At 40.5% G+C, this 16,066-nt stretch overlaps 2 protein-coding genes and 5 non-coding genes across 7 annotated transcripts; all 7 read left to right on the plus strand.

Moving 5' to 3' along the window:
- Window positions 1-6,124: 6,124 nt before the first annotated feature.
- LOC105962566 (eukaryotic translation initiation factor 2 subunit beta) lies at window positions 6,125-10,480 on the plus strand. Its single transcript, XM_012986908.2, has 10 exons — window positions 6,125-6,253; window positions 6,530-6,603; window positions 6,806-6,917; window positions 7,026-7,081; window positions 7,173-7,227; window positions 7,318-7,406; window positions 7,638-7,783; window positions 7,973-8,115; window positions 8,334-8,419; window positions 10,199-10,480. The coding sequence occupies exons 2-10, from the start codon at window positions 6,544-6,546 to the stop codon at window positions 10,274-10,276; spliced, it is 825 nt and encodes a 274-aa protein (XP_012842362.2). The 5' UTR covers window positions 6,125-6,253; window positions 6,530-6,543; the 3' UTR covers window positions 10,277-10,480.
- On the plus strand, window positions 8,617-8,699 carry LOC148770939 (small nucleolar RNA SNORD34). Its single transcript, XR_016031073.1, has one exon. It is a non-coding gene; the product is annotated as a small nucleolar RNA SNORD34 (small nucleolar RNA).
- On the plus strand, window positions 8,900-8,982 carry LOC148770940 (small nucleolar RNA SNORD34). Its single transcript, XR_016031072.1, has one exon. It is a non-coding gene; the product is annotated as a small nucleolar RNA SNORD34 (small nucleolar RNA).
- LOC148770941 (small nucleolar RNA SNORD34) lies at window positions 9,168-9,251 on the plus strand. The gene has a single exon (XR_016031074.1). It is a non-coding gene; the product is annotated as a small nucleolar RNA SNORD34 (small nucleolar RNA).
- Window positions 9,431-9,513, plus strand: LOC148770942 (small nucleolar RNA SNORD34). Its single transcript, XR_016031076.1, has one exon. It is a non-coding gene; the product is annotated as a small nucleolar RNA SNORD34 (small nucleolar RNA).
- Window positions 9,696-9,778, plus strand: LOC148770943 (small nucleolar RNA SNORD34). The gene has a single exon (XR_016031075.1). It is a non-coding gene; the product is annotated as a small nucleolar RNA SNORD34 (small nucleolar RNA).
- Window positions 10,481-12,006: 1,526 nt separating the features above from the next.
- Window positions 12,007-15,960, plus strand: LOC105962471 (protein NETWORKED 4A). The gene is made up of 4 exons (XM_012986815.2): window positions 12,007-12,167; window positions 13,319-13,413; window positions 13,606-13,714; window positions 14,213-15,960. Exons 2-4 carry the CDS (start codon window positions 13,399-13,401, stop codon window positions 15,772-15,774), a joined length of 1,686 nt encoding a protein of 561 aa, XP_012842269.2. The 5' UTR covers window positions 12,007-12,167; window positions 13,319-13,398; the 3' UTR covers window positions 15,775-15,960.
- The last annotated feature ends 106 nt before the right edge of the window (window positions 15,961-16,066 follow it).

Raw genomic sequence — 16,066 nt, forward strand, 5'->3', positions numbered from 1 at the left:
TGGGTCGAGCTTTCCGATGGGGTGGGAGGCTTCAGCTTTTCGGAGGACTAAATCTCCGACTTGAAAGGAGCGAGGGCGGACCTTTGAGTTATATGCCTTGGCCATGCGTGATTTATACATCTGTTGTCGGATGTATGCGATCTCACGTAACTCATCTATGAGGTCTAGGTTTCCCCGCATAGCCTCTTCATTAGCTGTTGGGTCATAGTTGGTGACTCGCCAAGATGGTTCTCCGATTTCGACGGGTGCGATAGCCTCCGTGCCAAAAGCTAGATTGAAAGGCGACTCTCCGGTTGCTGCGCGTGGGGTTGTGCGATAAGCCCATAGGGCGTTAGGCAATTCTTCCACCCATTTTCCTTTGGCACTTCCCAGCCTTGTCTTAAGGTGTTGGAGGATAGTGCGATTTGTAACCTCCGTCTGGCCGTTAGCTTGTGGATTTGCTACCGATGTGAAGAGCTGCTTGATGTTCAAGCCGAGGCACCAATTTTTTACCTTGTCACCGCAAAATTGAGTTCCATTATCCGAGATGATGGAACGCGGGATTCCGAAGCGGCACACGATGTTCTTCCATAGAAATTGGATGACTTCTTCTTCTCGGATGCGTGCCAAGGGTTCAGCCTCCACCCATTTGGTGAAGTAGTCCACTGCTACAATGAGGTATTTGCGTCCTCCTGTGGCGGGCGGGAATGGTCCAACCAAATCCATCCCCCATTGGGCGAAAGGGATGGGGCTGTCAATTGGTTGCATTAACGCCGCTGGCATGTGAGTGATATTGGCATGCTCTTGGCATGGCTTACACCTCCGGACTAACCTTTTCGCATCTTCATGCATCGTTGGCCAATAGTAGCCCTGCCTCAGTAGTTTGAGAGCTAAGGTTCTCCCGCTCAAGTGATTGCCGCAGATGCCTTCGTGTACTTCTCTAAGTACATAATCCGCCGTGGTTGGGTCGAGGCACTTAAGGTAGGGGAATGAGAACCCTCGTTTGTACAACTCTTCTCCCACTATGACGAATCGTGCGGCTCTCGTTTTTAACTTTCGTGCTTCGGTGGGATCCGTTGGAAGTTCTCCTTTTTTGAGATACTTCAGGATTGGAGTGAACCAGCATGGTTCATCCTCCTCGGTGTATTGTACTTCAGTGGGTGAAGTTATCTCCGGCTGAGGTGATGTGAGGAGCGTCACCTTCCGACTTCCGATGCTAGCCATGGAGCTTCCTAGTCTAGCTAACTTGTCAGCGTGGATATTGCTGGAGCGGGGTACTTGTATTATCTCGTAACTCTCGAATTTGGATAGGAGAGTGTGTGCGAGAGCTAAATATTTCGCCATGGTGTCTTCTTTGGCCTCGTAAACTCCGAGTACTTGGTTAACGACGAGTTGAGAGTCGCTTTGGATTAGGAGCTTGCGCACTCCAGCTGCTAGGGCGAGGCGGATTCCCGCTATCAGGGCCTCGTACTCAGCGACGTTGTTTGAGGTTGTGAATTCGAATCGTTGAGCATATTCGAACTCATCTCCATCAGGGTTCGTTAGGACGATACCCGCTCCCCCTCCTGTGGCAGTGGACGATCCATCGACGCTGACGGACCAAGTTGGAAGAGAGGTACTTTCTTCTACGGAGGTCATTTCAACTAGAAAATCTGCCAATACTTGCGCTTTGATAGCCGGGCGGGGTTTGAATTCGACCCCGTATTCGCTTAGCTCTATCGCCCATTTCGCTAATCGCCCGGATGTCTCAGGACTTCTTAGTATTTGCTTCAGAGGATAATTGGTGAGAACCACCACTTGATGCGACTGGAAGTAAGGTCGAAGCTTCCGAGCTGCGTTGATGAGGGCGAGAGCGAGTTTCTCCATGTTGGTGTAGCGTTGTTCGGCTCCTTGGAGGGCGCGACTTATGTAGTATATGGGTTGGTGGCCTTTTCCTCCATCTCGGATGAGGACTGCGCTGATGGCATTAGCTGAGGTAGCTAAGTACAGTAGGAGGGTGTCTCCTGGGTGAGGTTTTGTGAGTAGGGGTGGGGATGCTAGGTACGACTTTAGCTCTGTGAATGCCTTTTGACATGCCTCATCCCACTCAAATTTCTTTCCTCCCCTTAAGATTTTGAAGAAGGGTAGGGCCTTGTCCGCTGATCGAGAAATGAATCTATTCAAAGATGCCAAACAACCGTTAAGCTGTTGGACTTTTTTGATGGATGTTGGTGGAGGCATGGAGGTAATTGCTTCGATTTTTGCGGGATTAGCTTCGATCCCTCGCTGTGAAATCATGTATCCTAAAAATTTACCACCTCGAACTCCGAACGAGCATTTGAGGGGGTTGAGTTTCATTTTGTATTTTCGCAAGGTAGTGAAGCACTGATCCAGATCGGTTAGGTGATCTGAGGTTTTGACGCTTTTGACGAGCATGTCGTCGATGTACACCTCCATATTTTTACCGATCTGATCTGCGAACATTGTGTTCACTAGACGTTGGTATGTGGCTCCTGCGTTTTTTAATCCAAAGGGCATGACTTGATAGCAGTAGATGCCTTGGTCAGTGATGAAACTAGCCCTCTCTTGATCCTCTGGCGCAAGTAAGATCTGGTTATATCCTTGGTATGCATCGAGGAAGCTGAGGAGCTCACACCCCGAGGTCGAATCGATGAGCTGATCGATTCTGGGTAGAGGAAATGGGTCCTTGGGACAAGCTTTGTTGAGGTCAGTGAAATCCACGCATAACCTCCACTTTCCCCCAGGTTTGGGAACGAGTACCACATTCGACAACCATTCAGGATACTGAACTGGTCGTATATGACCCGCGTCTAGAAGTTTAGCCACTTCTGCCTTGATATGCTTGTTGCGTTCGGGTCCAAACGTTCGTTTCCTCTGTTTGACTGGCTTCATCCTCTTGTCGACGTTAAGCCGATGTAGGGCTACCTGAGGGGGAATGCCCGACAAATCTTGGGCTTTCCATGCGAACACATCTCCATTGTGTCGCAGGAAGTTGATTAGTTGCTGCTCCGTCTCAGGATCTAAATCAGATCCGATGCGCAGGAGTTTGGAATCATCTCCAGGTGTGAGCTCTATGAACTTAAGCTCTTCGACAGCCGCTAGCTTGATGCTATCGTCTGGTACACTGATGAGGATTTCTTTATTGTCCTCAATGATTGCATTGACCCACTTCCGTTTGTCGGATTTTTGGGTATCGTCTCCCTTTCCGGGCGGTTTAGGCTTCTTTGAGGGTTCTCGTAGGGCCCTTGCATAGCATTCTCGAGCGAGACGTCTATCTCCAAGCACTTCTCCCATTCCATAGGGAGTAGGGAACTTCCACTTCTGATGGTAGGAGGAAGGTACTGACTTGAATGTGTGGATGGCTGGCCTCCCTAGAATGATGTTGTAGGGTGATGGCCTGTCGACGACGAGGAACTTGATTAGTTTCGTGATTCGACAGGGGTCTTCTCCTAAAGAGACCGGCAGTTCCACTTCTCCCATGGATAAGATGCCTTCTCCTGTGAATCCTTTCAGGGGTGTGGAGACGGGACTAAATCGGGCATTATCTATACCCAGCTGCTTAAAAGCGTGGAGGTACATGATGTCAGCCGAACTTCCACCGTCCACTAATATCTTCTTGACCAAGAAGTTGGCCACCGTTGTTGTTACGACCAATGCATCGACATGGTCTTCATCTGGACCTTCGAGGTCGGAGGAGTTGAAGACTATGCTGTGATCAGGTCTTCGTATTTGATATATGCGTTCGGATGGAGAAGCGCGTTCTTGATTCATGCGCGCTGATCGAGCGAGTGTGCGTCTTGCATTCTGTGAATCGCCTCCCGCTGGTCCTCCAGAGATAAATGAGATGATTCCCCGGGTAGGCTGGTTATCATTGTTATCTAGGTCACGTCGGTGACCCCCATCTTCTCGTCTTTGTTGTTGATCTCGATTGCTATCTCGGCGTGGAGGATCATCACGGCGTTTATTTCGCGGCTTATCGACGTATTCGCCTAAATGGCCCTGTTTGATCAGCCTCTCAATCGCCATTTTAAGTTGTGCACATTCCTCCGTAGTATGCCCTTTGTCTTTATGGAATCGACAATAGCGATCCGACTTTTCTCGCTTTGCATTCGGCTGCATAGGACGTGGAGGCTCCGCTAAACCTCTCTGTTCTATCACGTGAAGGATTTCCGTGAGGCGAGCGTTCAGCGGAGTGAACCTATTGTAGGAGGAAGAGGATTGGCCTTGAGGTGGTAGTGGTGGACGTCGATCATCGCGCCTCCTATTGTCCTGACGGTCATCTTCCCTTTTTCTTTTTGGAGGAGCATGGGTAGAGGCTTCCTCTATCCGGACGTATTTTTCGGCTCGATTTAGCAACTCCTCTAAGTTGCCTGGGGGTCTTCCGGCGATAGATTCTTTAAATCTACCAGGTTTCAGGTTCTGCTGCATAATCCCGGACAGCATGTCTTGCCCCACACTGGGGACTTCGTGGACGGCCTCTACGAAACGCTTAATGTAGTTGCGAAGCGTTTCGTTATCTCTCTGTACTACAGAGAAAAGATGAGCTGGGGTCTTGGCATATTGTTTGTTGATGGCGAATTGGTTGGTGAATCGGGTCGACAACCGAGCGAAGGTGTCAATGGACCCCATGGGTAGGGAGTTGAACCAATTCATTGCCCTCTTGGAGAGAGTGGTACGGAACATTTTGCACATCGCAGCATCCGTCGGGCCATATAAATCCGCCATGGCACTGAATTTCTCTATATGTTCCTGTGGGTCGGTGGTCCCTTCGAATTGAGGTAACCCCGAGATCTTTACTCCCTGAGGTAATACCTCGTTGAGAATGTCCATGGTGAAGGGACTGCGTCTTGTTGGGAGAGGCATCCTCTCACCTATTTGATTATTTGGTTGGGAGAAAAGGTTTTGGCGTGACATTCGGCTGTTTACTTCGCCTTCTCCCTCATTAAAGAGAGGGATTCTTGGTGGTGATGCATTCCCCCGTAGGGGTGAACGCCGACGTTGTTGTCTGGGTTGTGCTCCTCGGTGATTAGTAGATAACTGCACTCGGGATCGTGGATCCGAGGTAGAGGAGGAGACACTTATTTGATTCGCTATTGGCTGTGGGGCCACGGGTGGCGCTACAGGTGGAGCTGGTGCTGGTATCGCATTGGGAGCGTTTGCTCCCATCGTGGCGATATATTGAGTTACGGCCTCCGTGGCGGCGCGAGTAGAAGCTTCCGCTATCATACGTTGGAGCGCGTCCTCGGTTATTTGAACCGTTCGAGGAGCAGGGAGTGGTGGATCGGCGAGTGGTGGGTCCCGAGGGGGGATCACCTGAACCTCGCGAGGTGGATCTGCAGCACGCGGAGGAGCTGGCTCCGTGGCACGTGGAGGAAGTTGCTCCGCGGCGCGTGGAGGAGGTGGGATGCCCGATCCTCCACGGGCTGGGAGGTTATTAGCTGTGTCGTTTTCTCTCCGAGCTGACGCCTCAGGAGGATCTTGTTGGCTACGTGATCTGGTTTGCATGGTTCCCACAGACGGCGCCAAAATGATGAAGCTAAAATATAGCTCACCTAGGATAGTATAGAAAACGAGCTGGGAGAGCAAAGCTGATCAGTAGCTAGTCAACTCGATGTTCCTGAGGTCCCTACAAAATGAGCACACGTGAACTAAGCCGGGGGTTGATCCGGCGGAAACCCCTCCGACGCTCAAGTCAGATGTACGGATCGTAGAGAGAGTAGAGAGAATAAACTCGAGGTTGATAGTCAAAAAATGAGAACGTACCTTTACAAATGAATAAAACTTCTATTTATATATCGTTGATTGAGTTGGACTTATTTTGTTGGGCCCAAGCCTTACTTTGAAGGTGCTTGGGTTTTCGTGTAATGGGCCCGAATACTTTCGTGTATTGGGCCTAATTATTAAATAAATTGGGGTCCATTGGGTCGGCCCAATTAGGTATATCAGAGTGTAACGTATAATTGACAGCAATTCCTACAAAATTACAATTTCTGAACCAAATTCATGAAGTCCAAAGTAAAACAATGGAAATATAAATTCTTAAAATAGGGCGACAATTTTTGGAAGAAGAAACACAAATGGGCTGGGCTTATGTGGTAAAAGCCCGTATGTATAAAAAGCCCGTAATTGTGTTAAAAGCCCATTTCAAAGCCGGGATTGTTAACCCATCAACAGTACCTTCTATAAACCCACCATCTCCACCAAAATTAGGGCAGGAAAAAGTAATCGTTTATTTGGAGGAAACTTGTCTGTATCTCTATACTGCAGCAGCTAGGTATCATATCTTCCTCTTCAATTCGTCTCGAATTACAGAGTTTGAAGTAAATTCTTAATTTATTTATTTATAAAATCTCTGATTTGTTGAAAATTCTAGGGTTTGTATCGCTTCAGCTACTTCATTTCTAAAAAAAGCTGACGATTAATTTGATTTATATTTTTTAACCATCAGACAACTGGGTTTTGTTTTGGTTTATTGAGTTTATATATACCGTGGATAAAGTTATTATTTTTTTGTAATACTTCGGGCTCACAGTTTGTATGTATGTTGCAGATCCAAGTGCAATCATGGCGGACGAAGAAAATCGGAATGAGATGAAGGAGGAGATTAAAGATGATGTTGGAGATGTAAGTTTTATTTTAACCTAGAAATTCAGTTACTTTTTTTCTTTTGTTGCTCAAACATTTTTTTTACTTACTCGAATATGATATGCATTTTCCTTAAAGAAATATATAATATTTCCATGTATGTGTTCCTTATGAAAATAAGTCCTCAATCTGTGTGGTAATGGTGTTTTTATACGTTCAATTGTTTACGATTGGGTTTCAGATAGCTCCGTTTGATCCAACAAAAAAGAAGAAAAAGAAGAAGCCAGTGGCTCAAGATCTAGCTGAAGAGGAGTCTGTTGATACTTTAGCTGAGAAAGTTGAGAGCGTATCTGGTAAATATGTATACAAGCCAGTGGGTCCTTATTATTTATTTTATATAGAACATGAATTTTACGGAAATTTAACTTGTCAACTTCACTAATTATCAAATTCTTGGGCAGTTTCGGATGGTCTTGAAACTTCATTTGCTGGTCTCAAGAAGAAAAAGAAGAAAGCAGTGAGTGATTCTTTCGTTACTTTGTATAGTTTTGCTGATTTTTTTATTTATGATTTGTTCGTGAATGTGACGTCTTGCAAACGTGTTTTAGGCACATACTGATCTTCTGAGTGAAGAAAAAGAGAATGTGGGGGAAGAATTAGATGGTGAGAAATGTTTTGTTTGAGACGGCGTCGTATTTGTGCTCTTTCTCAACTTCTATTATATCATCGATAATTTTGTTTGTGAAATTTTAGATGTCATTGGAGAAGACGAGGAAGGAGAAGGAATTGTATTACAACAATATCCGTGGGAAGGAACTGATAGGGATTATATATATGAGGAGGTACGTATTCTTTCGTACCTTGAACTGTATTCAGTGGAAGACATTTTTAAGAATTAAGCTTTTTACAATTGAGTGTCTTAATCTTTCATGATTATTTTTAATTATGTGGTGTAGCATTTGGCGAAGTTGTAGTTACTGATTGACATCTTGATTTTATGCCATGTGCAAATAGATTAGTTTCCTTCTTCCGTTTGTTGATTACTGTTTTAATCTTTGGGTTACCATGTGCAGCTTCTTGGGAGAGTATTTAACATACTCCGTGAAAACAACCCTGAGCTTGCTGGAGATCGGCGTAGAACAGTTATGAGACCTCCTCAAGTGCTACGTGAAGGCACAAAGAAGACTGTTTTCGTGAATTTCATGGATCTCTGCAAAACGTATGCTATTATTTCTTTGGTTCAAACTTGTTTTGTCTTGATAAAGTAGCTGTGCGTACTATTATTCTGAATGTGTTTAAATCATAACAAACATGGTATTTACTAATTAATTTTTCTGAGATACTTGTGATTGTGTTGGCATAAATAATGTTGATATCTTACTTTTGTTATTGTATTTCTGTTCTACAGAATGCATAGGCAACCCGAGCATGTTATGACTTTCTTGCTGGCTGAAATGGGAACAAGTGGGTCTCTGGATGGACAACAAAGATTGGTGGTCAAAGGGCGATTTGCTCCCAAGAACTTTGAGGGAATTCTGCGACGATATATTAGTAAGTTTCATGTTACCTTTTTCACAATACTTTTCATGATGAATTGGAGATATAAATCTCTCTGGTTGTCAAATGCTTTGGTCTACATTATAAATCTATTTTTTATGTTAGCTTAGCTTATTGCAATATTTAGAAATGATTTTGAATATATGGTGCTTTTACATCTTTGTAAAACAATATATTTACCTGCTATATTTTGGTTTTGGATGACATTTCAGATGAGTATGTCATATGCAATGGATGCAAAAGTCCAGATACCATCCTCTCAAAGGAGAACCGTCTATTCTTTCTTAGATGTGAAAAGGTAACCTCCTTTCTCCACATGGTTGTTTCTTAAGTAACTGTGAAATTGAAGAAACTCAAGTATTTGTTGGTATCCCATGCCTCCGGAAATATTTTTTTCCTAGTTTTTCTAGCCAGGTGCCTTATTACAATATGGTGAAGGTATTAGTCCATATTGAATCTAGTAATCTGAGGGAGAGAGTGTTTATAATGTTCTCTTGGGGCCTGTGATGACTAAAACATTTGCCTACATTGTCTGATTTCTTTTCCTGAAAGACAATTTTCAACATTCTGAGGCCTCAAGTGTAATCAGGAATTCTTGCATATTTTAGGTTTTTGTTTTGCTCACCCTTTCTCCCTTTTCCACTGACCCTAGGCCATTTCCTCCCTAAATTATTTTGTTTTGTAGCTTAGTCATGTGCCTTATTTGATGTATGGTTATGATATTAATCCATACCCGAGCTATTAATCTAGATGAAGCTTTTGTCTTCTAATTCTCTATTGGGGCCTGTGATGATTAAAACATTTTGCCTACATTGTCTGATGTTTATTCTGAAAGACAATTTCCAATATTCTGAGGCCTCGTGTGCAAAAAGGAATTCTGACATACTTTAGTTGCTCCTCCTTTGCCCCCTATTCCCTGTTCCATCCCGTGCCAACTTTTTTTTCTAGCTCCTCTAGTTAGGTGTCTTATCTGGTAATATGGTGTTGATATTAGTCCATATTGAATTTAGTAAATCTGAAAGAAAAAGCTTGTGTAATTGTTCTCTTGAGGCCTGTGATGATCGAAACATTTGCCTACATTGTCTGATTGTTTTTCCTGAAAGAGAATTTTCAAATATTCTGAGGCCTCAAGTTTAATCAAGAATTCTAGTTTTTCTTTTTGCTTGCCGTTTGACCAAATCCCCTGCCCCTATTCGACCCGGAATTATTTCTTCTTATCGTAGCTAGGTACCTTATCTTGTTTATGGTGATGAAATTAGTCCATAATAGAGTTAGTAATCTAGAGGAATCTTTAGTCGTCTCATTGTCTTGGAGCCTGTGATGATTAAAATATTTGCCTACATTGTCTGATGCTTTTGCTGAAAGATAGTTTTCAATATTTCTGAGGCCTGTGTAGTATAATTGGGAATTCTGCCATACTCTAGCCCCCCTCATCCCCTGCCCTTATTCCGTACCCTCTCGATTGTTTTTCCTAGCTCCTCATGCCAGGTGTCATATCTGCTATATAGTGTTGTTATTAGTCCCTATTGAATTTATCAAATCTAAAGGAGGAAGTTTTTGTGATCTCGTTTTCTTGGGGCCTGTGATGATTAAAATATTTGCCTACATTGTCTGATTGTTTTCATTGAAAGAGAATATTCAATTTTCTGAGGCCTGAGGTTTAATGTGGAATTTTTCTTTTGCTCGTCTTTTGCCCCCTAACCCTGCTCTACTATTCGACCTCTTCCCAAAATTATTTTCTTACCGACTATGTTTTAGAAAGGTGCCCTTTGCCTTATCCTCTGGACTATTGTGATTACATTATAGCCCATATTAGAATTTGTAAAATTTGAAAGAGAAAGCTGTTGTTATCTTGTTTCTCTCGAGGCCTGTGATGACTAAGATATTTGCCTACATTGTCTGATTTTACAATTTGACGAGTGTTTCTATACCAAGTCTGAGGCCTTTTAGAGAAAGATTGACGATTCTGGACCATAATACCCAATTTTATCAAGCACACACTGAAATTAGTTTTGGTCTTGTTGCATCATATCATATTGAATTGCTCTTAAACATTTTTGTGATAATTTGATTGCAGTGTGGTTCTGGAAGATCAGTTGCTCCGATCAAGGCTGGATTCGTTGCTCGTGTTGGCCGCCGTAAAGCTGGAACTTAAAATCATATTTCCAATAGCTTGTAGCTGCTTTGTTCTTTTTCTCTTACTAGTTTGTTGTATACTTGTGTGAAGTGCCTAATTTATATTTTTTTTTTTTTTTTTTATTTTACTTATTTTTCTAATAAGCCACACGTATTGATGTTGACTTATCTTGAAGAGGGTTACCCAGTTTTGGTTCAAATTTAGTATTTACTATATTTGTTATTGATTGAGTTCGAGTCCAGTTACTATCAAATAATTCAATTTTTTTGTTATAATCAACATAGTTGACTTATTGTTGATCATGTTAACATTCATGTATAACTCTAAAAACTCGTTTGGTTGGGTAGATTAGTCATTATTAACAAAATAACTGGACTACGAGTGATGTTTGGTAGCTTCAATAACTTGTTAGGTAGATTATTCGAAGGTCCAATAGTATAATTATGTTTCATTAAATTATTCAATAATATCTTGACATATAAACAATGCCTATAATTATATAATGTATACATTTTCCTATATAATGAAAATGATTGAATACATTGTATTTGAGATGCCAAATAATTGGGAAACTAAAAAAATGAATGGAAGTCAATAATTGTTGAACAAGAACGTGAATGGTAACCCATAACTCATTTGTTTAGCAAACACGTGCCATGTGTGATCTCATGAAACATGAATAAGACAGCACGTCGCTTGATCTTCGTTCTTTTTTTTTTTTTTTTTTTTTTTTTCTTCTTCGTGTTTTACGCGTTGAGATGGGATCGGTCAGTTGAATCAGTTAAACTGCGAACCATTGTCTTGCCTGATTCTGTTTGAAGGTTTGAAACATAACATTGGAATCCGACTGAAAATCATGTTTTTCATCCTAAAGTAGTGCGTTTAAAAAAATGAGCAATTAAAATGGTTAAAACGACGTCGTCTTACTAGTACCAGTTGAACAAAATAAAAGGGGGGAAATTCATATATCAAACTTTTTTTTGAGATGAATTCATATATCAAACTAGAAGGGGGGAAAATTGATTTTGATTTGCACCGAAATATTAATTTGGGCGCGTTACACTATAGTCCTGCCAAAATGTATAAAAACATTTTGACTTATTATAAAATTTGAAAATAATATCTTTCCCCATGTGAACAAAATTCAGATATTGTTGTCCGTCTTTTCCTCCACCGTCTTTTTCTTAAATAATTAATTGCAAATCCCTCCACCCCTAAATTTAAGTTAAATTACGAAAAGCACCCCAACTATTCGTAGTTATTAATATTTTCTTGACATTAGTTTCAATATTACACCAACCCCTTACAATGTGATTTTTCACGATTTTTTTTTATTACGAGTAATATTTCCCTAAAAATATCAATTCTACCCTTGCAGATGTGACATTCCTTTATATCACTGTTGAGAGATAAAAAATGACACTCTAAAGGCCTGGAATCTTTATTCTTTTTGTAATGACACATTTACAACTTTTTAGTATTATCATTACCTGTTTGAGAATAATTTTTACCTTAAAAAAGTAGCATAAAAGAAATCCACATAAGCAGGGGTATTATTGGCATTTCCAAGAAATATTCGCTAGAGTGAAAAAAGATTTTGTGAAAAGTCACCCCGTAAGGATATCGGTGTAAGACGGAAACAAACGTAAGTAGGATTTTAGTAATTACAGATAGGTGGGGGGTATTTTTCATAATTTGACCTAAGTTAAGGGGTTTTTGTTCTTCATAATTTACCTATACATATATATATATGAGATATAAGTAGCCTCCACTCCAACTAAAAGAAATAAAACCAAGGAATCTCTCTCTCTCTCTCTCTCTATACATGTTTTCTTGTATCACTACTGCCGGAGTTTCAGAATCTTGTTAGGCTTTCTTTGGTTTCTCTCTCTATCTTCGGATAAACAAGGTTAGAGTTATTTCTTTTCAATCTTGTTCAGAAATTAATCTCTAATTTTGCATTCTTTTTTCTTGGGGTTGTGCATTTGTGAGTTTACAAAGATGCTAGCTTTCTTGATAAAAATCCAATCTTTATTTATATATATATATATATATATATATATATATATATATATATATATATATATATATATATATATATATGTGCCCATTGCAAAATCTTTCTCTTGCAAAATCTATTTGCAGTCTTTTAGCTCCTGATCTCAGAGTTGTGTGTGTGTGAAATGTTGAAAACTGAAGAAGCTTCAGAAAAGTTGAGTTATTTCTGCATCGGTGCAGCACCGCATTTAATTTATTATTTGACTCTGGATTAATTAATTATTAATTTCTTGTTTTATTTTTCTGCTTCTATTATTTAATCTTTGATTTATTATGGGGGCTCTCTAAGTTTGAGGCATTAAGTACAATAAGACAAACCCTCTCTCACCACCATTCATTTATTTCTCCCACATGTTAACTGCGCCATTATTATTTTTTAATCTTCCCATTTTCTGATACAACAAAAAAAAAAAAAAAAGATTTTTTTTTATATTTGCTGTTCTTACTTCTCAGTACCCATTCAAAAAACACATCTTTCTTCTTTCTGAAACCCTGTTTTTTACTACTAGTAATTCACTGAGTTGCTTACGGTAATATTTAAAAAAAAAAGGAAAAATAATTAGGCGAGTGAGTGAAACGTGTGATGAGAAAGAGACGACCTGTGTAGGTATAGCTGGAGTTGTGTTGTTTGGACAGTTGTGCCCATTTATGATGATTTACTCGCCTCTATTACTTTTTTTATGTTTCCTATGTCCACGCGCTTTCTGTTTACGTGGTCACACGCGCCTCTTGGGCTCCATATAGTCCATACCAAATAAATGTTTAGTCAAACCAAAATCATTTTAAGTGTGCTGGCCCATTTTTGTGAATGGGCTTTCTCAATCTATCTTCAGTTTAAAGATTATACTTTTTTTTTTTTAATAGAGATTTAATTGCGTTCGCAAATTTTTATGATGTGTTAATATATATATATATATATATATATATATATATATATATATATATTATATACATGCATGTATTTTCAATTTTGTCTTTAAGTTGTGTGATCCTAACTTGCAGGTTAATTATCTACTTATTCTTGCTTTGAGGAAGGTGTTAGTAGCAACAAACAACAATCAAGTTGTGTCAACTTTGCAACTATGGCATCGAACATTGTAAGAAACTCGACTCCACGCACTATTTTGTTTTATTTTCATCTAATTGCCAAAAGAATAAAGAAAATAACGGATTTGGAAATATATAGTTAGTATCGAATATTTTTGGTGGTATTAGTATAGCATTCATTTGCTCTTTCATAGTGTGATTTTTCAATATAAATTCGTTTTTTTTTTTAAATATATTTTCAGGTGAAGTCGAATAAAATGAAGAGGATGGAGTCGAAGAAAACGTACTCGTGGTGGTGGGATAGTCACGTTAGTCCCAAAAACTCTAAGTGGCTACAAGATAATCTTGAAGGTATATATATATATATATATATATATATATATATATATATATATATATATATATACCATAATATTCTTTGCCTAAATTATATTAATTAGCTTAAATTAGTGTTTATCAGCTTATTTTATGTAATTGCTAATTACAAACATGTGCATTTTTTTGAATAAGCATTCCGAAAAAAAAAATAAAAAATTTATGATCATATAATATGAATTTGTTTAAATTCAAATATTTGGAGTGGCTTTCGGAGACCGATCGAAAGATATCTGGCCATCGTTTGACTTATCTATATCGGTCAACTCTTAGCCGTTCCTCTAAAAAAGGAATAATAAGTGGTGAACAACACTCTCCCTCAATCAAACAAACATTCCAGGAGAATTATGTTTTGAATTTGACCTTTTCATTCACACAACAAAAAAACACTTGCATGTCATGTTGTAATAAAAATAAAAAATAAACAAACAAAAATGCCGAGCCAAAAAATGACGAACAAATTGTTGGTTTCAGATATGGATCAGCACGTGAAACGGATGCTGAAACTCATAGAAGAGGATGCAGATTCCTTCGCCAAGAAAGCCGAAATGTACTATCAGAAAAGGCCCGAGCTAATAAGCCTCGTCGAGGATTTTTACCGAATGTACCGCTCGTTAGCAGAGAGGTACGACCATGTCACGGGAGAGCTGAAAAAGAATATTCCCTCCGATCTCCAATCCCAATGCTCGGGAATCTCCGATTTGGGGTCCGAGCCCCCTTCAGCTATGGCGTCTCCCGATCGGAGACCGCTGAGTCAGCGGAAATCGGGCCCACGGGCCGCTGGGTTTGAATTTTTTCTTGGAAATGGTGGTGGGCCCGGTTCGGATATTTGTAGTATGGAGTCGGAATCGGAATCTGACGATGAAGAAGATTCCTCGGTGAACAATTACTCTGGGAATGATGAAGAGCAGGGGCTTCGTACGAAGATTATCGAGCTAGAGGTTGAGCTTCGTGAGGTGAAAGAGAAACTCCAGAGCCGAGAGGTGGCGGACATCTCCGGAGGGCATTTCGGTCAATTCAGCGACGAGAAGAAAGGTAAATACGAAGAGCAGTTGCGGGTTGCGAAAGAAGAAATCGGCCGTTTGACGATTGAGCTTCGAAAGTACGCGTCACTTGAAGATAACACCGAGGTGGAGCAAAATCAAGAAAGTGTTATGGATGGATCGGAAGGCGAAGTTGTGGACTCGGTGGACAAAATTCAGACACTTGAGGAAGAGCTTAGAATCACACAGGACAAACTTCGAGACTCAGAAGAGGAAATCGCGAGGTTAAGACAAGAGCTTACAAGCAAAGGATCCTCTAATGAAAATTTGCAAGATGAGCTTAAAATGGCTGAAAAGGAGCTCGAGAAAGAGAAACGAGAGGTTTTGAAGCTGCAGGAGCGTGTAACACGGTACAAAACAAACCTCTCGGACCGAGATCAAGAAATCAGGGTACTTAAAGAAGCAATGTCCAATGCGAATAAGAGCCTATCGGAAGAAAACGAGCAACTTCGATCGGAAATAACAAGAATATCGAAAGAGAGAGCATCTTTGGAGGATAATCTAAAAGAATTGGACTTCCGTTGCCAATCATTACAAGAGGATGTGAGACGAAAGGCAGAAGCAGAAGTCGTATTCGGATCTCAAATCGACGATTTGAAGGCTGATTTGGCAGAGAAAAACGAATTAATCGAAGAGCTAAAGAAAAGCATCGAAGATTTAAATACTAAAATTGATGCACTTGTTGTGGAAGTGAGTTCGAAAGACGACCATATAGATGAGATGAACAAGCATCTGCATCAACTGCACATGGAACATGTTGATTTGATCGGTGGTGCTGAGGTGGCACGTAAATCGATAGAGGAGCTGAGGTGGAGGATCAAGGAACTCGAGAGGGAAGTGGAGAAAAAGGAGGAAATTATTATCGAAGGGGCGGAGGAGAAACGAGAGGCGATTAGGCAGCTTTGTTTTTCGCTCGAGCATTATCGGAATGGGTACCATAGGCTTCGACAGGCTGTCGTAGGGCATAAGGGATTGCCGGTAATAGCTTCTTAAGTCGAAGATGTAAAAAGATCTAGGTTTCTATGTGGTACTGTGTTTTTTTTTTCTTTTTGGAGGAACTGCCTTTATTTTTGTATTATGTGTTGTTCATGTGTACATTTGGCTTAGCCTAAGTCTTTGTAAAATGCATGCTGAGGTGTGTGATCTTTTGTTATGTTAATTTGCTGGTTTTTCTTGGAAGGAGTAAATTGCAATTTTCCATCTTTACGGATGTATACAGTTATCGTTCATTCACGAACAACACGATTATGTAAGTGTGCTTGATCGAGTGTAGCATAAAGTCGAC

The sequence above is a fragment of the Erythranthe guttata genome, chromosome 4 (genome assembly GCF_056151865.1).
Source record: "Erythranthe guttata isolate IM_541 chromosome 4, IM_541, whole genome shotgun sequence".
In the NCBI taxonomy this organism is placed as follows: domain Eukaryota; kingdom Viridiplantae; phylum Streptophyta; class Magnoliopsida; order Lamiales; family Phrymaceae; genus Erythranthe; species Erythranthe guttata.

Excerpts from the sequence above, each read along its gene's own strand:
- LOC105962566 (XM_012986908.2), top strand. The coding sequence starts at position 6,544 with ATGGCGGACGAAGAAAATCGGAATGAGATGAAGGAGGAGATTAAAGAT. Across the intron at positions 7,228-7,317 it reads TGTGGGGGAAGAATTAGATG|ATGTCATTGGAGAAGACGAG; the intron begins GTGAGAAATGTT and ends GTGAAATTTTAG. Across the intron at positions 7,784-7,972 it reads TTCATGGATCTCTGCAAAAC|AATGCATAGGCAACCCGAGC; the intron begins GTATGCTATTAT and ends TCTGTTCTACAG.
- LOC105962471 (XM_012986815.2), top strand. Across the intron at positions 13,715-14,212 it reads GCTACAAGATAATCTTGAAG|ATATGGATCAGCACGTGAAA; the intron begins GTATATATATAT and ends TGTTGGTTTCAG.